Source organism: Mustela nivalis (assembly GCF_964662115.1).
Source record: "Mustela nivalis genome assembly, chromosome: 14".
NCBI lineage: Eukaryota > Metazoa > Chordata > Mammalia > Carnivora > Mustelidae > Mustela > Mustela nivalis.
Genome location: NC_139033.1, coordinates 83,113,241 through 83,137,339, shown reverse-complemented (window position 1 = coordinate 83,137,339; position 24,099 = coordinate 83,113,241). Strand labels below are relative to the sequence as shown.

The window sequence follows — 24,099 nt, the reverse complement described above, 5'->3', positions numbered from 1 at the left end:
AAGATGTTTAAGTCAGTTCCTGCCTTCAGGAAGTTCAGAGGGAAGAAAGGTGAGAAAAACCCACAATCCCAATCCATTGAGATCTGTGCTTTGAACACTGGCACAGATATTATGGGAGAACAAAAGAAGTGCCCAGAAGAGTGGGAGGCAATGCAAAAAGAAACTTTACTGGTGGTATAGGCTGGAGGTTTGCAGGTTTGCTTGTTTTCACAAATAAGAAAAAGTGTGCATGATACCTGGATGGCAAGAACTTCATCAGAAGCTCCTGGAAGTCTACCTTCTCTTCTTTCTTGCACTTGGTGTTTCGGACACGGGCAGACCGCCGCTTCGCTGTCTCTCCACTCTCCTCTACAATCTTCTTCCGCTTCACTCCTTTCTTGGATTTATCTCCCCCAGAAACGTCACCTTCATAAAGAGTGCATACTGAAACCTTACAAGGGGCAGGGATCAGAAAACGCACTACAAAGGCACATCAGTGCCTCTAATCTAACTCTACCAGCATGTTTCATGGTCATCTCTGATGTTCAAAAAACCTCCCATCTTTTCTTTCTTTAACAAGAGTCCTGAGGAAAGTTAATTTCAGACTCAAAACACTTGACTCACACTTTGTTCAAATTCCCAGAACCCGTAAGCCAGATCTGAAGATTACGTTCCTTGGCTACAGAACACCGAGGTCTCCAGCAGTCCCTCCTCCCACCCCCGCCAGCTGGCTGTGAGAGCCTCTGGTGCCTCAGTGCATGTACTTGGGAACGACAGAGCAAGTGGCAGTGACACTAACTCTGCCCACCACCCAGCACCTTCTGAGCATTCAATGACAGGATGTGAGCAAGAGCATCATGAGAATTAAAAGGAAGCAGAGGAGTGTCATGTATGGTTAAGCAAAAAATGGACAATCACATAAAGTTCATTCGAAACTCGTTTAACGGCCAAAGAGTCTTTTATTCAGGGACACAGAAATCAAGAAAAGGCTTGGGAACTGCTGTCTGAAATTTTTTTTTACTACTTCATTAATAGTAAAAATCAATAAAACCACCAAAAACTATACTACCACATATAGTGGTAACTCTGCTGACTTTCTCAAGGTCAAAACACTCCAGTTTCAGTGCACAGCAGTGGGGTGCTACAGGGCGCAGCCAGCAGGAGAACAGGACCTGTAGGGGGCCCCGCCAGCTCCCCAGGTACCAGCAAGAAGAACAACCCTTCACCAGGACTTAGCAGCCAGGAGTTTAGGAGTCCCAAGAAGCTGCGCTTCTGAGCTCCAACCCCAGTCCCTTGGGGGCCTCATTGCCGAAGCGACCCCCGACCGGCCCCAGCTCTGGGAGCAGACTCAGCCTCTCCTGCAGAGCTGTGGGGCTCCCACTTAAACCCTGGGCTAGAAGCATCAGCAAGATCCATCCCTCTAGGGAGGCCAGGGTACCCCAAAACTCACTCCTGCCCCGAAAATGGGGCCTCCCCAAAAACTGACCCCAGGACCTCACCCGCAGGGACGCCGGTCTCCAACAGGCTGGGACTGTGCAGTGGGAAGCTGGCCGCAGCCACGGAGGCATAAGAGAGCACAGATTCTGTCACAGCCACAGCCGGGTTGGTGGTGACAGGGCTTGGCTGGATCACGCTGACAGGGGCCACCACCACAGAAGACACCATAGGCTGGCTGGGGTCCTGGTAGTCGGATAGGTCGATTCTCTTGCCAAGGCTAGGCCGCAAGGGCTCACAGGTGGTGAGGTGGTTGTACATGGCCAGCAGACTCTCTCCCAGGCACTTCCAGCTGCAAGGAGAGGGTCACCACACCCGGTCAGCACCCAGCATTGGGTGCTCCAAGCCCAGGGCCAGCTGGCCTGTGGAGAGGAGCAGTGATGGCCCCATGGCTACCATCCCCATGAGGGCAGCTGGAGGGCTCAGGGTTTTGTCGTCACAGTTATGGACAAAATCCTGCATCTAACACACTGAGGTGGAACAGACCAAGCAGGAATAGGGCCCACAGCCTCCTCCCCTCGACCTGGCACAAGGCCTGAACTCAGCCTCAGGCACCCTCAGACTCCACCAGGCAGGCATGAAAACCGACTCACTTCAAAAGCTCCTTCCCTACAAAGTCAAATTTTTAAATCATCTGTGAGTCCCCATATGCCAAGATCATGGCTATGTTGTAGGCTTTGTGATATTTGTGTCATGTGTGTTTTATTGTGGTACAGCATCTTATGTTGTAGAGAGTCTCTTGTTTCATGTTTTATGTTGTGTTATATGGTATGCTGTGGTATGATATGGTGTGGTATGATATATCTGTCCATCTCTGAATGGCTTCCCATGCTCTCAGGCCAAAACCACACCCTCAGCCTCATTGTAATACATGCCTGACCTTGCCAACTGGCCTGGTCTCACCTCACACCCCACCCTCACCCCCACCCTCCCACCATGCTAGCCTGTTTTCAGTTCTGCAAACAAAATCAGACCCCTGCATACCACAAGACCTTTGCACAGGCTTCTCTCTATCACAAAATGAAGCCTTCACCCCCAACTGCAGCCTCTCTGCCTGGTCAATGCCACTTCTCTGTCAGATACTAGCTCTAGTACCTAAGCCTTCCCTGACCCCCAAAGCCGTGCAGACCCCATTATGAGCTCCCTGCAAGGTGCTGTGCTCCTTTCCTCAAAGGGCTCATCAGCTTGGGACATGTGCCTTTTCTTCCAGGTGACTGACTACCTTTCAGATCACCCCCAGAGAGGGACCGCACCCATCATGCTGAGTCCCCAAAACAGGGCACAGTGCCTGGCATGAAGCTGGCATCCAGTAAATGCTGAGGGAAGAATGAAAATGGAAGTTTTCATCTCCAAGAAGGGTTCTCCTACCTGTTCTTTCTCTGTCTTCAGTAAAGGCTACATGCACACGAGGAAGAATTTGCTTATAGCTGGGTTATGTCTAATGCCTTAAGTACACAATTTCATTCACTCGTGCCTTGTCTAATGGGCACTGAATAGACCAAGGGCTGTGCAAACCGTGGCCCACAGCCTGTTGTATACAGCCCACAAGCTAGGAGCCAGCTAAAGGATTGTTACACACAAACCCCCACCCCAAACACACACACCCCCTGAGAATACACAACAGAGATGGTATCTGGCCCACAAAGCCTACAGCATTTACCACCTAGTTACCTGTGGGACAAGTGTGCCAAGCCCTACAATAAACTGTGGTTATTTTAAAAGCCTGACCCCTTCCCTCCCAGAGGACTCCACACTCTTCCTCTATAACCCAATCGCAGACTTCACTCCCAAGCAAGGTTTCCTCCAGCCAAGCCCATCTCCCTCATGTTTCCCTTTGGCCTTCCTCCCGCACAAGGGCAACCATGACACCAGTTCACAGCTTCTCTAGTCCTATCACGAGGATCCTCTCCAGCCATCTCCAGTGTTCTCAGGCCTTCCCCCTCCTTCACTGTAACAGTGAGGAACTCAGGGTTCTTCCCAAACTCCCAAAATCCTCAGTTAGGGAGCCCACACTCAGACAGGATGGGGCTCCTGACCCATCTAACAAAATAATGGGAAGGGCATCTGACAAGAGTCTGAGAGCAGCCCCATCTTCCTGACCGTGTCAGGGTCTGGGCGGGAAGACATTCCTGGGACACTCCACATGTGGAAACACACAGGCAGCTGTACCATGGATCAAAGCCAGCCCTTCCTGAGTGGGTGCAGAAATGCTGTTCTGTGCTGGCCTCCAGCTGTTCTATTTCACTATCACAACAACTCTATAAGAGAGGATTGCTCTCCCTGCTTTTAGGGAGTGGCATGTAGCATCCCAGGGTCATCCACTTACGGGTGCCAGGACTGGCCCCAGGTCTGTCTGATCCAGGGTGGGAGCCATAGACCACTATGGGACATCTCTGAGTATGAGAACATTGCTCTCAAGGCATGCTAAATTCAAAAATTCAGGACTCAAAGTCAGAATTTCAAAAACAAAAACTACACACCAGATCTCACTAAGGGGCTGAATGACCCCAACTGTGGGAGGCTGCCAATACCAGTTTTCCCTTCCCTGGAGGGCCTCTCATACACTGTGGGACTCACAAGGGCTATGCGGAGGCCCATCCTCCAGGGTACCCTGTGTGGTCCTAGAGGGACAGCAAGAGCTCAAGAGCCATGGAACCCACACCTGGGATCAACTCCAGACTCTCCATTCACCATCTGCCTGCTCTGAACCCCATTTCCGCCAGTCCAGTGCTTGGCAAATGTTACTTTCCTTTTCCCCTATGGGAAGGGCAGACCAAGAGGGAGCACGCAGGGATGTGGCAAGTGGCTAGCATCAAGAATGGCAAGGGCAAAGAGAGATTTCAACTGGGCATACTTGGGAGAGGCCTGGCCTGCCTCTTGGCGGCCAAAAAGTGCGTGTGCACCTCTAGGTGTCTGTCTGGTATGCACCAGGCCCCCACTCACACCGTCAGCCCCAGGGCAAGCCTCAGGGCCTCTCCCTCCTGTGCAGGGCCCACCGGCTGACCCAGCAGCCCCAGGAACCAGGACAACCTACGTGAAGAAGGGGATGGGCTGCACGAGCTTCAGGTCTGGTTCCTTTGCCCTCACGGTCAGCGCTTGCCGCTTCTTCCGCAGCCCCAGGGCCTCCTCTACAATGGCCTGCGTCTCAGCTGCGCTCACCGACACATCGTGGATTGACATGTCACTAAACCATGTAAGAAAGACAGAAATTACAATGTTACAAACTGAAGCCGAGGCTGAAATTTTACAGACGGGGATGCAGTTAAGTTAATACCCTTTAATCTGTATTAATTCTTCCTACAAATAAAATAACCCCTTGAGTCTGGCCTCTAAGGGCAGTAATTAGCATTCTTAATACCCACATACAATAGAAGTGACTAATACCCTTTGTTCCCTCTACAATTCAAAATTGAGCTAAGGGTTTTCATATGTTTAACAATATCACAGTAATGTCAGAAAAGCCTCAGAAAAATAAAACCTAGCTATCAATTACCTATAGAGTAAAAGAATGTAACTTTCCTGCCCTCAACCTTCCAAATGAGCCAGCTCCTCCGTCCTCTGGTCCTTGGCCCCTACAGCTCAGCTGGGGAGGAGTTAGTGGTTATTTATCTCTGTGTCTCTCCCTCTTAAGACTTTATTGTAAAAGAATATAACTTTCCCTTCTTGCCAAGCCCAAAAGTCATCAGGCTACCTAAGCTTGCCGAAGTATAGCCAAACCAAAGAAAGGGCAGGGGCTCTGAGGCCTCAGGTGCCCTCACACAGACACGCCTCCACCTGAGGCAGCCTGGCAGTACCTGCCCTCCCACCCTTGCTGTCCTGACCCCTCTCAGGCCTCTACCACAGAGTCACTTGCTTATGGATTGATTTTTCCCTTTTCTCTCTCTCTCTCAAGACAGTCAGCACATTAGGATATGAACAAGAAATAAAGATAAAGATAAAGATATATAAAAATAAAGATATGGGGTGCCTAGGTGGCTCAGTGGGTTAAAGCCTCTGCCTCCGGCTCAGGTCATGATCCCAGGATCCTGGGATGGAGCCCCGCATCCGGCTCTCTGCTCAACAGGGAAGCTGCTTCCTCCTCTCTCTCTCTCTCTCTGCCTGCCTCTCTGCCTCTCAGTCTGTCAAATAAATAAATAAATCTTTAAAATAGATAAATAAATAAATAAATAAATAAAGATGTGAACAAGAAATAAAGTCTTAAGAGGGAGAGACACAGAGATAAATAACCACTAACCCCTCACCAGCTGAGCTGTAGGGCCCAAGGACCAGAGGACGGAGGAGCTGGCTCATTTGGAAGGTTGAGGGCAGGAGGTAGCCAGAGTTTGGAAAGCTGCCCAGAGGTGACCTGGGAGCTGGAACATAAAGGAGTAATGGCACAGCAGGCGGAGAGGTGGGAGGCTTGCCTTCCAGGTAAGGCCATGAGGGAGCCAGGGCACGGGGACAGGACAGTGCACAATGGGGCCAAGCCTGGACTCTGTCGGGCACCTAAGGAAGTCTTCTCCTAGGGCAGGGAGACATAGGAATGCAAGGAGAAGAACTAAAGGGGTCAAACTGTAAAGGAGCTCCGGGTGATGCTCTGAGCATGAGCTCTGTCTTGGAGGCAAGGCAGTGGTGTCAAAGTCATATCACGGGCACTGAACTTGGGAAACATATGGAAACATAGCCCTGGAAAGGGAAACGGCGGGTGGTGGGCAGACAAGGTGGCCTGTCAGCTGCCACAAGCATCCAGAGGAGAGCTGGTGAATGTTAAGAGCTGGCACAGTGGAGGGAAAGGTGGCCAGCAGAGAGCCAAGGAGGCACCGCCATGATTAGGCACACAGGCGATTAATAGGCAAAGCAGGATCAAAGCCAGGTGAGGGGGTGCAGTGAGGGATGAAGTGCAGAGGCTCAACTGCCAGGAAGTTAGGACCTGAGAGAAGGAGGTACACAAGCCTCCTGATATCCACCAGCCACACACTGTTGGGGGAGAGGGGAGTGCAGAACCAGCATAGAAAGAGGCAGGACCCACCATTTAAGGAACATTCGGAGGGAGTCCTTCCGGAGACAAGGCTGTTCTTCAAAGATCTTTTCCTTGAGAACCAGTCCTTTGCTGTACCGACAGTCCTTCTCCAAAGCTTTGCATATGAAGTACAGACATGCTGGTAAAGAAAGAAACAATTGATTTCTGAGTGTGCACCCCAACCTCTGGCCTTCCCAGTTAGCACCAAGAAAATGACCCTACTCTGGAATCAAAGAAATGCTGGCAAATAAGGAGATACCACTTAATCTGATTCAATTAGGAAAGATGCTGAAAATACTACTACCCACAGCAGATGAGACAAAGCCAAATGCTGATAGCAAGGACAGACTGTACGATGACCTTTCCAGAAAGGCATGGGTATTACACAACCCTCAGCCCAACAGTCCACTTCTAGGAATCGCTGCAAAAACCAAGAGATCCATAGTCATTACCTATTGGCAAACTGGAAAACAACCTTCAAAAAATCAGGAAAGCACTCTGCAGCACCAGGGGAGCCTGGTTAAGGAAAGCTTCCCCAATCCACACACTGGGTTGCTGAGCAGTCACTGCACAAAGGGTTGAGAGGTGTGCTCGCTGTCCAGAAGGAAGGTCACAAAAGGGCATGGGGGAAAGGCAGGAAACCAAACAGGCCACACAGTGTAACTCCATTTGTTCACGTAAAACCTGTTTCTCCTCCTTTTGCTTATCTGCATTTTCCAATTTTCCTCCTTCTTTTTCTTTTTTTCAAACTGTTCTTACCCAAAAAGTTTACTGCCTGCAATTAGAGGCATGCACATCATTTATGTCAACAAGCCTTCTCAAATCAATGATCTGGAAAACCTAACCTCTAGTTCCTCCAGGAGCGGTGACAGTAACAGGCAAAGCAACACAAAAGAAAAAACGAGATGGCAAGGAGTCACATGCCCACCAGCGGAATGCGGTGGTGGGCATGTGAACGCAGAGCTGTGATGTGAACTAGGAAAGCCATTGGTATTTCTAGGGACTAGCCCATGACAGACGTGACTGCCATAAATAAGTCCCCAGCAGGCCCAGTGCCAGCAGGCCTCACCTGCGAACACACAGGAAAACAGTACAGTGCAGCCAAGAGCCAGCTCTGGTCCGACTGGGCACTGGGACCACTACCATGCCCTGCTCAGCTTCAGAGTCTGAGTGTAGATGTATTGCAACCCACTGCTGTCAAGAAAAACCAAAGAAGGATCCAGGGTGAGGAGGAAGGAAAAGTAGAACAGAAGCAGAGATGTGGGGATGGAAGCTTTGAGAGGCAGAAGGAAGTGGTGCCCTCCTAGAGTGCCACGGAAGGAGAGAGCAGAGCCTAGTCACACAGATACCACAATGCCCCCCACAAGGCACATGAAGGCTGTGCAACCTATGCACAGGGAGGGTCTGGGGGTTCCCAGGACAGCCTAGCAAGTAGCTGACCGAACGGCTGCATAGACAGCCTAGAGGTTCCTGCCCCAAACAAATAAGAACACAGTTTCTCTGGGACCACGGTGGGACACGAGAGTGGCCATCATAGATGCCCAGAGAGAAAACCAGGGAGGACTGGAGCCTTTGGTGATTCTGGCTCTCAGCAGGTATTTTGGCTCTGGTAAAGCTCATGGCACTAGCTGTACTACACCGGCACTCCCACCGAGGGAAGACCTGGGAAGTTCCAAGGGAACAAGAGGTGGTCAGCAGGCATCAACCCCAAGCACCCCTGCCTACTCATCTCAAGTGGATAAATGCCACTGGGATTTGAATTAACACGCTGCTTTCACTCTGGGGTTTAAATGAGTATCTGGTCTGGGGGGCCTGAGTGGCTCAGTCAGTTAAGCGTCTGACCCTTGATTCCAGCTCATGTCTTGACCTGTGTCGTGGGTTCATGCCTCACGTTGGGCTCCGCGCTGGGCATGGAGTCTATAAACATACACGCACACACACATGCATGCATGTGCGAACGTACTAAAATCAATAAATGAGTGTCAGGTCTCTCAGGCCAGAGCTCTCCCAGACTGGGCAGCCATTCAGCCCCCCAACCCTGGTCTCCCCCGAGGACTTCAGTTTACCAAGTACAACTTCTCCGACCATGAGAGAGAGGTACAAAGAACTAAAGCCTGGGGAAAGACAGGCAGAACACAAGACTATCCACCTCAGGTGGCTCTCAAGCAGCCAGAAAACTTACAAGAGGAGCTTGAACACCTCCTGGAAAAGGAGCTGTGAGAGTCGGAAGGGCTCTGCACAAACACCACCGCATTCCGCTGGTGAGTATGAAAACCGGGGCAAGCAGCACAGCAAGTGATGTGTCCTCTGGAGTACGCACCAGGAACATTCCCTGCAGTGTTAGGCAAGAACTCAATGTGCAAGCACAGAACTATCAGATTGTTGCAGACGCACATAATAGACAATGTGGCAGTAAAGAGCCCCGAGTGATGGCCTGGGGGCGTTCACGGACAGACAGGAAGACCACAGCCCAGGGAGCCGGGCTGGGAAGAGTACACGCTGCCACCTGACGCCCCCTAGAAGAGCCTCGACAATAAGCAGAGCTCCTCTCTGGCAACAAAAGGGAAAGAAATCAAGATCACCTCTGGGATGGAAATGACTGGAATGGGAGCCAAAGCAGCTTGCCTTCCAGGGCTCTAGAAATGTTCTGCATCTTAACAGGTTCCACATGTACATACTGTGCACTTTACTCTGTGTGTGTGCTACCTCAATCAAAAAGCAGCTGTGGGGAACCGGAGGTGGGGAATGGTGAGCAGGGCCAAGTGCCTCTCTAAACACTCCATGCTATTTGTCTTTAAAAAAGGGAAGGAAAAAGCCTCTGCCAGTCAGTCTTCGAGGCCTAAACCTTGAAAGTGGACAGCAAGTGCTCATTAGCATGTCCATCCTAAAAAGAGTAACTGGCCCAGACAGACACAGAGCACCTGCACACACCAGACCAGCCTGCAGCTGGTCAGCATAGTCAGCGGACAGAGCCCCGGACTCCCACTGCACTCAGCCCCACTCTGAGCACTCCTGGAGAGGCTCGTTCCTCTCTGGCCTCAGAGGACACCCAGAGGAGGCTGACTCCTAAAACGCCTCATCAGTGCCTGCCTCAGGACCAGCCCATGCAAAGGACAAAGGTATTCTCTGCAGAACAGACAGAAAGGCTGAAGCCAAGGAACTTAAGCAAATGGAGGGCAGAATGGGGCTCCATCTGGCAGATGGCAGAGACCATTCTAGTAGCGCTGCTGGCTCTACAAAGGGACAGACTGCCTCAATAGGTAGTGAGGTCCCCCAGCACCCAGGAGTCAAGGTGCAACTGCTAGGCCAACTGTCAGTGAGTTATGGAAACAGGTTCTGGCTCAGGATGGCACAATGCAAGGATAGAATGAGACAAGCAAAGGGAAAACCACTCAGAGAGCGTGCTACCCATCACCACAATGCACTCAAGAAATCTCAATTGAGTGAGAAAGACACACGCAAAGCAGGAATGCAAAGCCATCTCCCTTCCTGACAGTCTAGCAGAAAGCCCTTGAGTGTTAACCTGGCCTCCAACTTACCCAAGCTGCCCTCCCTCCTCTGTCCACAAAACACGAGCACATGGGAGAAAGCCATCAAAGCCTGACTCACTTGTGTAATCGCTGAGGGTGTACAGGACAGTGATGAGGTTGTCCAAGCAGGGCCAGTGGTCAGGATTGCACCGCAGCCCTTCCTCGAAAGCATGGCGAGCCAGGGGGACCCGGATGAGCCTCAGGGCCACATGTCCGATTTTATACCAGAGGTTGACGTCCGTGGAGTCCAGCATGACTGCCTGGAAGCAGCACAGAGGATGGAAATGCTCAATCGGCTCTCTCGCTGAGCAGGCACCCATGGTGACAGGAGGGGGCAGAGCACCAACCCAGCCACCCAAACCACCCAGAAAAATGGCCAACACAAGTTACAGGAACCAATTTATCAAATTCAGAACGTCTTCCTGACGCAGTTTGTCACTCTGAACATCTGTATTCCTTACATATTTGATAGGTAAGTACCATTAATGAAAGTACCATTAAAAGAAAATGGGGGGTGCCTGGGTGACTCAGTGGGTTAAGCCTCTGCCTTCTGCTCAGGTCATGATCTCAGGATCCTGGAATCCAGCCCCGCATCCAGCTCTCTGCTCAGCACAGAGCGTGCTCCCCCCTCCCTCTCTCTGCCTACCTGTGATCTCTGTCAAATAAATAAATAAATAAATTTTAAAAAAAAGAAAAGAAAATGGATTTGGGGGTATTTTTGCAGGATTTAAAAATTTTTTATTTAATTTTGAATTGTGGGGTTCTAGAAAAATTACGGACTCTGGTGACAGACTTCAGTTCACATCCTGCTCCTACACTGACTAGCAGCGTGATCCCAAGCTTCAGTCCCCTCACCACTAAAATGAAGATTTTAGTGCATCCTGCATCCCTGCAAGATGATGGCCAGTTAGCGCATGTGTGGAAAGGAGTTCACATGGTGTCTGGCACCTTAGAGGTGCCCACAGAGATGGTGACCGTTAACAACGAGATCATGGCTATACTGTTACGAGCAAGTACAGAGTGCCAAGGGTCAAGCTGTGTTCTTAGCACAGGTGTATGTACCAATTCATTCCAGTTTCACAACCGCCCTCTTTCTTACTGTGCCTACTATACTGCTATAGACCTGGAGGCCCAGAGAGAGCAAGCAACTCGCCAAGGCCACATGGGCCCTGAGTGGCAGAACACCAATGCACATGCAGGCCCCTGCTCTCTCTGAACACACTGCTGCCAGCTGATGAGGGTCTCAGGGACCACAGCTTGGTGATGCACCACTACAAATTCTTCTTTTTAGCCAGCAAGACCATAACCTCACTCTTTCCACCAAGAGCTTTCAAAAACCCCAAGGGGCCAATAAGCACTGCCAAAACTGCACCTCTAAGTAGAATTCCATAGCAGTCTCCAGGTCCTCTCGCTGGGCAGCCAGCTGGGCCAAGTTCTTATATGTGGAATATTTCAGCATCAGCCCAGGGTGCTTCAACCCTTCTTTCTCATCACCGGACGAAACTGCCTGTGAACAAAAACAGAGGTCGAGAGTGACACCTAGGCCCTGAAGCCTCAGAGGACACCAGGGTTCCCAGCGGGCCTCTGCTGCAGGCCCTTGGCCCAGTCCAGTGCCACCCTCCATTGGAAAAGGAAAGCCCTATACTAGATGTCCTTGGAGGACCCCTCCAGCTCCGAGCAGACAGAGAAGGAAAGCTGTATCACTACAAGGCAGTTTGCAGATAGTCTCGGCACCCCATCGCTACAGCCAGGCCTGAAAGGTCAAACCTAGAGCCTGCAGCTCCCCCAGAGCAGACCTGAAGAGGAAGGACAGGGCATGAGGCGGCGACCTGGGGGCAGCACCAGGGTCTGGAGATGGCCAGGCAGCCAATTTACGCATCTCTATACATCCCGCAGCAAGAAGAGCACCGGATTAGGAATCAGGAGGCTGGGCTCCCAACTCTGTAACTCATCATGTAACTATGGACAGCGACTTTACCTAAAACTTTAGCGCCCTGAGGATCTCTGTACTGCGAGGACAGTAATCCTACCCTGAATATCAAAAGTGCAAGCCAAAAGAGCATGAAGTTTATAAATGTGCTTTATATAAAAAGTTATTTCACTACAGCTTTTACGAAAACTCTTAGAAAACCCTACAACTTCTAAGACACCACTGATGAGGAAAACTACTGCTCTAATCACAGGACAAAGTAAAACATTTTCTAACAGAAAAACTAGGTGGCACAAAGAACTTCTTTCCAGGGGCAGGTCCATATCTCAGCCTTGTCCTTGGACAGGTCACATTCACATGACATTCTTCTTCATGATCAGAACAGGTAAGACCTGAAGACATGCCTTCAGGAATAGCCCCTTGACTAATCCAAAAAATCTACCCTGGCACTCTTATGGAATCCCAACAAGAAGACTAAAAAGCTCAAATCAACCTCATTCCTTATTTCTCCTGTCATCTGGCTTGTACTGCAGAAAGATCCCCAACAACAGGCTCACCTGGACACCAGGTACCCTCACCATTCCGGGTACAGAACTGTTCAAAATCTGGTGTGAATCCTTCAACAGAGGTCGTGTGAGCCTACCTCGGAGACCAGCCAGTATACCTCCACACACAACAGCAGAAGCCCTCATACTAACCTCCACCTAACCAGCTGGATTCCACACCGTCCTCCACCCTCCATGACTGACACGTTGATGCCCACAGGAGACGAAGGGCTCATCCCAGCCAGCCTCCCCAACGAAGCTAGCCACTTCTTAGGTGTCAGCTGTGTTCTAGGGCCTGTTTATGCCAAGTGTTTGGGAGACTGTAACTATGTAATTTAGTTTAATCTTGAGTATACCAATGTGGATGAATGTGAAAAGAAACTTTTCTGTACATTTTCTGTACTTTTCAACTGTTTACGATGATCGCATTTTACATTTATAAGCCAACGGGGAGTGTGCTACAGCAGTGCTTCAGGGCTGAAATGACAGAGAGGGAAGTGGACACACCTACGACTACGAGGCCAACAGCACCCTTCCGACTTTGCTCTGCTCACCCACTCACCTCTGAGGTCTGCTCCGTCATGGTCTGACGAAAGACTCCCTCCTGAAGCACACACGGCCCCTGGCCGTGGCTGGACCTCAGTAAGGTAGAATAAAGTCGTTCTCATCTCTGGGCCCTCACTCACTTCCTACTAATGGGGGAGGGGTAGGTCACAATTCCCACAGCTCTAATTCCAAGACACTACAACCAACACTAGAGAATCCTGACATCCACCCTGAGGGAAGAAGGGATGAACTCCTATAACTGACAATGAGAACTCAGCATTTTGCCTCATCTGTGGTAAAAAATCATCCAGAGGTAGGGACACAAGGCAGACTTAAGTGTCTGCCTTCCTAGAGGTGTAGGAGACTGCTCAACTGAAGGACCACATTCCAAAAAAAGCCCATGGATGGAGTCTGTCTGCTTCCTCATTGCACGTCTCAGTATTTAGTGTTTGGGTACTTGAAAACAAAAGCCTTTCCTCCTAATGAAATATAATTCTTCCTAAATCAATTTCAAGTTGACACTCATTCTCAAACCTCCAGAAATCATCTCCATGACCCAGCCAACTCAGTTCTGGCTCACTTGCCACTAGCATGGCCCCCACGCTGGATCAAGAGGTCCTGCCTCTCCACCATACCCTGTACCCTAACATGGCTCTGTGGTGCTCTCCCAACCCTTTTCTCTGACTATGTCTTTCAAAAGCCCATGGAGCGCCTGCTCAGGCTTCCTGAGCTCACAGGCTATCACCTAAACAGCATTTGCCAAACCGTATTGCCCACAGGATCATTAAGTATCAGAAAACCATGGGTTCTAATCCTGGTTCTAATGCTTCACTAGTTGGGTGGCTCTGAGTTATGAACACCTCACTAAGCCTCCATTTCCACAACTATAAAATGGGGACAGTGGACCCCACCTTCTCAACAGAGTAGTTGCAAAGAGAATGTAACAAAGTAGCCAACACAGGGCTCTTACTAAGAACAATCACTCTGCATGCTTCACTGGATTCACTCCACCCTCACAGCAACCCATCGAGGCTGACACTCTACAGGTGGGGAAGCTGAGGGGCAGAGAGAAGAAGTAACATGTCCAAGTTCGCCCAGTGAAGAAGGGGAGGGCAGAGGGCAAGCTCACCGCCTGGCCTGTGGTGCCTCACCTCTCGTAGCAGGCGTGCCTCCAGGAGCTCATGGTAGGCCTTGGCTGACTCTTCAAACCGGTCATGTTTCTGGAGATCCAGGGCCTTGTGATACAAGGCAAAAGCCTCTGCTTCCTGTGAACCAAGACAGGAGATTACAAAGGTTTGTCTTTCTTAAACCAAAAGTGTGTGTAAGGGGGCTACAGTCGAGGCCACATAAACTGACAGCTGTTCCCTCTGTAGTGGAAACAGTCCTAACACTCTAACCTGCCAGGAGCTCATCACTGGAAGACGAACCCCTCGAGAGTCCCCCAAGGAGCATGAGCAACACAGGCTCAGGTGAGTCTAAGCAAAAGCAAAACACACACTGGCCCAAGGACACAGGATCAGAACAATGGCAAGGTTATGAAACCAGCGGGCCTTCTCTGGGTGAAGCTGGGAGAGTAACCACACCAGCCAGAATAACCCGGAGATTCCCAGAGAATATGGGTCGCTTCCATTGCTTTCCATTTGCCACTCTGCCCTAGCCTGATCATTGTCCACAGAGGGTAACAACCTCCTCCGGGACAGAAGGGGCACTAGGCAGGCTGGGCCCGAGGGACATCCCTTGAGGACCAGGGATAGCTGACTATTGGCTTTTGAGAGGGCTCAAGACTGCCTGTGTGTCTCCTGTGAAAGGGAAGCCACATGTTCATTCCAGGTAAAACAAAAATGGGAAAAAGAAGCAAGCCACTACTGTACTATGGCAGGACACAGGTAGAGAGATGGGTAGAGGGAAGGAAAGAACCAGGCTGAAGTGGAGATGATGCCAGGCCTCATGGAAGAGACGAATGACCAAGAATCTAGAGAGCTGACGTTGAACCTGGCCCCTCACAGACCTTCAGTGAAACCCCCTCAAGACATCTGCCCTCAAGCGCCTCTTCACATTGGCCCATGAGGGCAATGCACGGGGAAACCTCAAGGCACAGCCTCCCGTTAACATGCTGCCATCCTTGGGCGTGCCAAGTCCTGATGTGAGCACAAAGAATGGGCTGCACAGAAAGTTAGTCCCCGCTGGACAAGTGGGAGCAGGGGCTGAACTGGCCCAAACACTGCTCACAGAATACAGAATTTCTCTTCAGTGTGACCACCCCCAAGTAAAGCAAGTATAACATGAGATGGAGAGCTAAAATCCCATTAACTCTTGCAAAGGCATTTAAAATGAGGTAGGCTCTACAGAAATGAAAAGCAGGGTCTACCTACAGAGGAAGACCACGGATTACATACCTGGGCCTCCTTGGTCTGTGTTTTGTGACTTTTAAAGCTTCCTTCATGATCATCCTCAACTGTAGAGCTGGCATTTAAGGCTGCAATTCGAATCTAAAAACATGGATTTGAGGCAAGAAAAAAGTTGCTTTTGAGATGTCACTTGTCTCTTTAACAACCTACAGTGAGGGGTGCCTGGGTGGCTCAGTCGGTTAAGTGCCTGCCTTCAGCTCAGTTCATGATCCCAGGGTCCTGGGATTGAGTCCCACATTGGGAAGAGCCTGCTTCACCATCTGCCTGGCCTTCCCCCCAGCTGTGCTCTCTCTGAATGTCTGTCTGTCTCTCTCTCTCTCTGACAAATAAATAAAATCTTTAAAAAAAAAAAAAACTACAATGAGTACAACTCTGCTTAAGCACATGATCTTATAACTCAAGCCTTCTCAGAATGTAATGAACAATAAATGATCGAGGAGAAAAACAAAGACCAGAATATGTAACAAAGCTACTTAACAAGCTACTTGGGGAGCATGTCCTGGGTGCTATCCACTGCAAAAGGAACACCCCAGCAATGCTAGATACAACAGATGACCTAGACATCAGAACAACAGACACTGGGGTGCCTGGGTGGCTCAGTGGGTTAAAGCCTCTGCCTTCGGCTCGGGTCATAATCCTGGGGTCCTGGGATGGAGCCCCGCACTGGGCTCTCTGCTCATCAGGGAGCCTGCTTCCTCCTCTCTCTCTGCCTGCCTCTCTGTCTACCTGTGATCTCTCTGTCAAATAAATAAATTAGTTAAATTAAAAAAAAAAAAAAAAAGAACAGCAGACACTAACAAAACATGTGAACTTTGTACCTTTCTCACAACTGCAGCAAGGCCCAGCAGAACATATTAACTAAACATGCTTACCCTCAACTGCACCAACAGCTCTCCCAGGAGGAAGGCTGCCCCATACTGAGTGTTCCCCCAAGATAATGGCCCTCACCCCCAGGAGTGAAGTGACAAAACAATACTGACACCAGCGAAACAGGCAAGCACCAGTCCTTACCATACTCAGAGAGCTTCAGCACTGCCACTGAGCACCACTTCCCATCACTGGCAGGGGCTGTGCTGGTCCACAATCTCCTAGACAGGAAAACAGGAGAGACTGAGAGAGGGCCCAAGAAAAGTCAGGCACACCACAGTTCCAGGCCCATCACAAAGCAGTCCCCAAATCCAGGAGCTTACCCAGCTCTAAGCACATAGGCCAGTGAGCAACTGCCTCAGGATGGCTGTGTGATCTGTCACCCAGGTTCTGTGGCCAGAGCTTATGCCCTAGCTAGGCAAGATACCAGGCACTGGGGTCACAGAAGAATGAGACCAACTCCTGCTCCCAGGGCTCACTGTTCAGCAGAGGAAAGAGCCCTATAAACAGTTATTTTTTTTTTTCAATAATTAAATGAAATCAAGGGTGCCTGGGTGGCTCAGTCCTTAAGCGTCTGGCGTCAACTCGGGTCATGATCCGAGGTCCTAGGATCAAGCCCCACATCAGGCTCCCTTCTCAGTGGGAAGCCTGCTTTTCCCTCTCCCACTCCCCCTGCTTGTTTTTCCTTTCTCACTGTGTCTCTGTCAAATAAATAAAATAATAATCTTTTTAAAAAATAATAATAATTGAATGAAATGAAGAGAAACCCAGGCAACATCTACAGGTGGAAAACAATCCACTTGAAGGGATCCAGGTCAGTGAGTGAGGCAGCTCTCATGGTAAGCCCTGGGAAACAGCACTGAGGTAGTGTGTGATGAAACGGAGAGGCAGGGGGTTGTGGTGTGATGGGGAAGTGTGGATACACGCAGATGCCAACACAGCCCGTGGCTGGGCCTTAGAGCAGAGATGGGCATGGGGGATGGAAGAGTGCTGGGCCAGAGAAGTGGGAAAGTCATCCTGTAGACAACGGCAGCCACCACGAGTTTTCAGGAAAGCAAAATTTTAGAAATACAGGAAAAAATATTAGGGGTAGGCAGAACAGTTTGAAGTCTGCAAAAAAGGACAGGATTGGTGAAGATATGGAGAAATTAGAACTCCATACATTACTGATAGGAAGGCAAAGTGTGCAGCTGCTGTGGAAACCAGTCTGGTAGTTGCTCAAAATGTTAAATACAGAGTCACCCTATGACCCAGAAATTCCACTCCTAGGTATCTACCCAAGAAAAATGAAAACATATATCCACACCAAACCTGGTTCAAGAATGTTCACAGCAGGGGTGCCTGGGTGGCTCAGTGGGTTAAAGCCTCTGCCTTCAGCTCGGGTCATGATCCCAGGGTCCTGGGATTGAGCCCCACATCAGGCTCTCTGCTTAGCAGGGAGCCTGCTTCCCCCCTTCTCTCTGCCTGCCTCTCTGCCTACTTGTGATCTGTCTGTCAAATAAATAAATAAAATCTTAAAAAAAAAAAAAAAAAAAAGAATGTTCACAGCAGCATTATTCATAATAGCTTCAAGGTGGAAACAACCCAAATGTCTGTCAACTGATGAATGGATAAATAAAATGTGGTATGTTGATACAATGTATTATTCTTCAGTCATAAAACTGACTAAAGTACTAACACGTGCTACAACATGGATGAACCTTAATGCTAAATGAAAGAAGCCAGTCACAAAAGACCATGTATTGTCGGATTCCATTTATATGTAGTGTCCAGAATAGGCAAATCTATAGAAACAGAATGTAGATGGTGGGCTACAGGAGAGGGACAAATGGGGAGTGACTACTAATAGATACAGGGTTTCTTTCCAGGGTGATGAAAATGTTCTAAAATTCATTGTGGTGAGGGCGCCTGGGTGGCTCAGTGGGTTGAGCCGCTGCCTTCGGCTCAGGTCATGATCTCAGGGTGCTGGGATCAAGTCCCGCATCGGGCTCTCTGCTCAGCAGGGAGCCTGCTTCCCTTCCTCTCTCTCTGCCTGCCTCTCTGCCTACTTGTGATCTCTCTCTGTCAAATAAATAAATAAAATCTTTAAAAAAAAAAATTCGTTGTGGTGATAGTTCCACAACTCTGTGAATATACTGAAAATCCCTGATATATACACTCCACACAGGTGAACTATATGGTATGTGAATTACATGCTGTTATTAAACAAAGAGATGCCAGGAACCTGGATGGAACACTGGACAGAAGGGACACAGTCCAGGGGGCAGACTCAGAGGACTCGGCACCTGGAAGGCTGGAGGGAACAGAGGGGTTCTGGATAACACCAAGTGTTCCAGCCTGACAGGCCGGGACAGGGAGGGGCACCCCCAAACAAGCCAGATCTCACAGGAGGAGGAATTAGAAAAAGTCCTATCTAAGAACCTGGCAGAAGGCCCTGAAAGGGCCCAGCAGGCAGTGAAAGTGAGCCTGGGCATACAGACTGAATGCATGCTCCACCTGGATAACATGAATTGACTGCTGTTGCCAACAGCACTACAGCAATGATTTCTAGCATGGTTTCCACAATGGGCTCTGAGTTTCCCAAGGGTTCTCACAAGAAAGGAAGTACAATCTTTTCACAGACAAGGAAGACTCAAATCTCCTCTAGGCTAATAGCTATTTTACCTCCTGGGTTCTACAGCTAGGAAAAAAGAACACTGAGGCCCAGTGTGGAAACTGCTGCTTTACCATAAGCTATACTATGATGGACACTGTGACTGCCATACGATACAGAAAAAAAAAAGAGAGAGAGAGAGACAAAAGTAGAAACTATACAATTAAAACCCTGCAACTAGACTAAAATTTAAAAAGTATACACATCAATAGATGAACCTGGATAAAGAAGATGTGGTATAAATATATATAGTGGAATACTACTCAGCCATCAAAAAAACTGAAATCTTGACATTTACAATGATGATGGAACTAGAGAGTACATAATGGTAAGTGAAAAATGTCAATAAGAGAAAGACAAATATCATATGACCTCAATCATATGTGGGATTTAAGAAACAAAACTGAGGATCATAAGAGAAGGGAGGGAAAAATAAAACAAGACAAAATCAGAGAGGGAGACAAACCATAAGAGATTCTTAATCATAGGAAACAAACTGAGTTTTGCTGGAGCGGATGGAGGTGGGGGATGGGATAACTGGATGATGGATATTAAGAAGGGCCCGTGATATAACGAGCACTGACTGGGTTTTACATAAGACTGATGAATCACTGAGTTGTACCTCTGAAACTAATAATACACAATATGGTAATTAATTGAATTTATGGGATGCCTGGGTGGCTCAGTCAGTTAAGTGGTAGCCTTCAGTTCAGGTCATGATCTCAGGGTCCTGGGATCAAACCGTGCATCGGACTCCCTGCTCAGTAGGGAGTCTGCTTCTCCTTCTGCCCCTCCCTCCCTCCCTGCTTGTGCTCACTCTCTCTCTCATATTTAAAAATAAATTTGGGGCGCCTGGGTGGCTCAGTGGGTTAAGCCGCTGCCTTCGGCTAGGTCATGATCTCAGGGTCCTGGGATCGAGTCCCGCATCGGGCTCTCTGCTCAGCGGGGAGCCTGCTTCCCTCTCTCTCTCTCTGCCTGCCTCTCCGACTACTTGTGATTTCTCTCTGTCAAATAAATAAATAAAATCTTTAAAAATAAATAAATTTAAAAATATTTTTAAAAAATTAATTGAATTTAAATTTTAAAAATTTTTAAAAAGCTTTGTCTACAAAAAAAGAAAAAACAGGGGCGCCTGGGTTGCTCAGTGGGTTAAGCCGCTGCCTTCGGCTCAGGTCATGATCTCAGGGTCCTGGGATCGAGTCCCGCATCGGGCTCTCTGCTTAGCGGGGAGCCTGCTTCCTCCTCTCTCTCTCTCTCTGCCTGCCTCTCTGCCTACTTGTGATCTCTGTCTGTCAAATAAAATAAATAAAAATCTTTAAAAAAAAAAAAAGAAAAGAAAAAACAAAACATACATATAGGGGGTGCCTGGGTGGCACAGTTGGTTGAACATCCAACTCTTGGTTTCAGCTTGGGTCTGATCTCAGGGTCATGAGCTTGAGCCCTGCATCAGGCTCCTCACCCAGTGCAGTCTGCTTGAGTTTCTCTCTCCCTCCCCCTCTGCCACTCCCACCCCCACTCTCTCTCAGATAAATAAATAAATCTTTAGAAAAAGATTAAAAACATACACACATAGAAAATAACAAGCACTGGCAAGGATGTAGAGAAACTGGAACCTTCATGCTCTGCTATGGAAAACAGTTCAGCAGTTCCTAAAACAAAAACATAAAGTTACCTTATAACCCAGCATTTCCACTTCTGGGTATATACCCAAAAGAACTGAAATCAGGGACAAATGATTATACATGGGGTAAAGAGTGCAGGAGAGAAGTTGTAGGGTAGTGCTGATACCTAACCAGAGGCCTCCCAACAGGCTCTCCACAGGGCAAGTGCTAGCCCCAAGGTCACAGCAAGTCTTCCCAGATGCCACCTGAAATCCGCATGGAGAGAAAAATAAGAGCAGCACTCAGGGATGACTGAGAGATCAGGTTTCTGTGTGGCAGCAGCAGACCCCACATCCACAGGTGGAAGGACATCAATACAGCCATCATGTCCAAGGGCAACCTACTCCTGAAGGAAGAGAGCCTACCTGTTCCTGCCTCAGCAGCACTTTGCAGGAAGGCACCCAACAACCACTGGGATTGTGCTAGATGGGCTAGTGCCTTCCTCTGGGGCTTCTATGTCACCCAGGAGCAGGACCCTCGTGCAGTACCCAGTGCAGGTCCCATTTCGGAGTTGCTCCCAGGACAGACTGAATGAAGAATGACCAGCCAAGTCGGAGGGGAAAAACAGTGAGCTCCAAGTCGAGAGAGAGGTTTCTGGTCCCACTTGCTGCCCAAGTCCTTGCCCACCCCTCTGTCCACCTACTTCTACAGAGAAAGCCTCTGGACTCCTCAAAACAAAAGCTCCCTGGGCATCATGATCAGGGCCAGAAGACTGTCACAGAGCCCACGGTGCTGAAGAGAAAATAGAACTTTCAGGCTTCCTAATTCTTTAGAAATTGTTCAAGCCAATTGTCCCCACTGAAAAAGGCTCCTGTGCTAACTTTAACGTAATCTAAAAATATAGTACTTTCCACTCCTCTACCACTAAAGTCCATCTCAGACACTTACAAGACACATCTGTGTTATCTCAAACTCAAAACAGCCTCTGAAAAGAGTATTGGGCTTAGTCATATTTTTGTCCCTCTTTAGCATTGTGACTTTGGACAGGTCAGCCAGGACCCTTAAGCCTCAGCCTAATCAGCAAAATGGGTTTGATAATGCTTATCTCATAAGGCTGGCAGTCGTAGGGCTGGACACAGATACATACTGGAACTGAGGCATACTTGTGAGTGTCCACATAACATTTGAAGAGGAACCTAAAAAGTGATCCTCCCAACGACTCGTCTTGTACATTAGTTCCATGAGACCATGATCCCCTCTACCACAGACCCCCAATTCTATCTTATCATTACCACTCTTCCTCAGCTCCCTCAATTTCCAATAGCAAAATAAAGAATGAGCCAGAATACTGTACTCGTAATACACCCTGAGAGGACTATAGGAATTCTGTAACATGGACTGTATTATCCCCTTTACTTTTGCCAAAATAGTACATAGCAATCACTAGCTTGCAACTGACCTTGGATTTTTAAATATCAGTTCATATGAGAATTTTTACCTAAGATATAACAATAGAACAGCTTTTCAAACCCAAAAATCTTACACTGACTTCATACAGCAAGAGCAGGTTCTTTCTAAATTTCCTCTACATACTCTCACCTCTGCCCTGGAATTACTCTGGGTCTCTCCCACTGGCCTGTAAGCTCCAAAACAGTCCTGTCTTATTTACCTTTGCACCTCCATGTCTGGCACAAAACAGGTGCTCCAAAAAGGAAGGGATTAACAAGCAGATGAGTGGTATCTAGGCGGCATATTTTAGTGGGAGATTTAATTTCTCAGTCAAATCTTTCTCTAAGACCAGCATCTGCCATTCACAGGAGAACCCTTGTATGACAAGCTAAGCTGCAGAAGCCATGCAGAAAACAGCTCACTAACGGCTTTGGTGACACTGTGAAATATGACATTCCTGAGTGAAGGGAAACATTCCCATCTCAATTCAAATGGGACTTCATCAAGGAGCTTCCCTGACCCCCATCCCTCTGATGTGCCCCCTACTGCACATGATCATCACATACTATGTTCTCCATTAATGATTAAAAAAAAAAAAAAAGAAAAAGGAGGCCCCTGGGTGGCTCAGTTGTTAAGCATCTGCCTTCAGCTCAGGTCATGATCCCAGGGTCCTGGGACTGAGCCCCAGAGCCCCACATTGCGCTCCCTGCTCCCTCTCCCACTCCCCTTGCTTGTGTTCCCTCTCTCGCTGTCTCTCTCTCTGTCAAAGTAAATATATAAAATCTTAAAAAAAAAAAAAAAAAAGAAAACTTTTAGAAAACCAGGATTAGGGGTACCCGGGTAATGCAGTTAGTTAAGCATGATTCTTGATTTTAGCTCAGGTTGTGATCTCAGGGTCATGAGATCAACTGAGCCTGGCATTAAGATCCAAGCTCAGCACAGAGTCAGCTTGAGATTATCTCTCCCTCTCCCTCTGCACCTCCCACTTGTGCACACTCTCTCTTAAATAAATCTAAAAAAAGAAAGAAGAAAACCAGGAATAAAAGGAAATGTCCTCAATCTGATAAAAAACATTTTACCAAAGAAGCTACGGCCAACATCATAATTTTTTAAAGATTTTATTTATTTATTTATTTATTCATTTATTTAGAGAGGTAAACAAATAGTAGGGGTTAGAGAGAGAGAACAGGTGGAGGGGCAGAGGGAGAGGGAAAGAAATCTCAAGCAGACTCCATGCTGAGTGCAGAGCTCAATGCAGGGCTCGATCTTACAGCCCTGAGATCATGACCTGAGCCAAAATCAAGAATCAAGATGCTTAACCAACTTGAGCTACCCAGGTGCCCCTATAGCTAACATCATAATTAGCTGTAAAAGACTGAATGTTTTCCCCCCTACGATAACGAACATGGCAAGGATGTCCACTTTCATCACTCCTATTCAACAGTGCACTAGAAGTCCTAGTCACCCCAATAAAGTAGGAAATAACAGCAAAAAGATTAGAAAGGAAGAAATGAAACCACTCATATTCACAAATGACAATTTACAAGATAAAGTCCTAGAAGTATCAGGTGAGTGTAGCAAAACCACAGGGTAAAGGTCAACACCCTGTATTTCTATATACCAGCAACAACTGGAAATCAAAATTGAAAAAAAAAAAAAAAAGTCATTTAAAATAGTTCCAGGGACGCCTGGGTAGCTCAGTGGTTAAAGCCTCTGCCTTTGGCTCAGGTCATGATCCCAGCGTCCCGGGATTGAGCCTCACATTGGGCTCTCTGCTTGGCAGGGAGCCTGCCTCCTCCTCCTCTCTCTCTCTGCCTGCCTCTCTGCCTACTTGTGATCTGTCAAATAAATAAATAAAATAGTTCCAAAAAAAATAAAATAAAATACCTAGATATAAATCTAAAAAAATAAATACAGGGCACCTGGATGGTACAGTCGTTAAGCGCCTGCCTTCAGCTCATGATCCCAGGGTCCTGAGACTGAGCCCCACATTGTGCTCCCTGCTAAACAGGAAGCCTGCTTTTCTCCCTTTCCCACTCTCCCTGCTTGTGTTCCCTTTCTCGCTATGTCTCTATCAAATAAATAAAATTTTTAAATA

The 24,099-nt window shown here is 48.3% G+C and overlaps 1 protein-coding gene across 7 annotated transcripts in view; it reads right to left on the bottom strand.

Annotated features, from left to right (window-relative positions):
* CABIN1 (calcineurin binding protein 1) overlaps positions 1-24,099 on the bottom strand; it is a 149,971-nt gene that overhangs the window by 118,905 nt on the left and 6,967 nt on the right. For 6 of the 7 annotated variants that reach the window (XM_082697648.1, XM_082697652.1, XM_082697651.1 and 3 more), the window contains exons 2-10: positions 16,443-16,519; positions 15,420-15,512; positions 14,175-14,288; positions 11,375-11,509; positions 10,082-10,262; positions 6,482-6,611; positions 4,508-4,657; positions 1,479-1,765; positions 237-405 (exon numbers count right to left, since the gene is read on the bottom strand). In XM_082697648.1, the coding sequence (XP_082553774.1) occupies positions 237-405; positions 1,479-1,765; positions 4,508-4,657; positions 6,482-6,611; positions 10,082-10,262; positions 11,375-11,509; positions 14,175-14,288; positions 15,420-15,512; positions 16,443-16,445 (1,262 nt within the window). In that variant the 5' untranslated portion in view covers positions 16,446-16,519. Of the gene's footprint in view, positions 1-236; positions 406-1,478; positions 1,766-4,507; positions 4,658-5,440; positions 5,505-6,481; positions 6,612-10,081; positions 10,263-11,374; positions 11,510-14,174; positions 14,289-15,419; positions 15,513-16,442; positions 16,520-24,099 lie in introns of those variants that run through there. The other variant, XM_082697654.1, reaches the window with a different exon arrangement.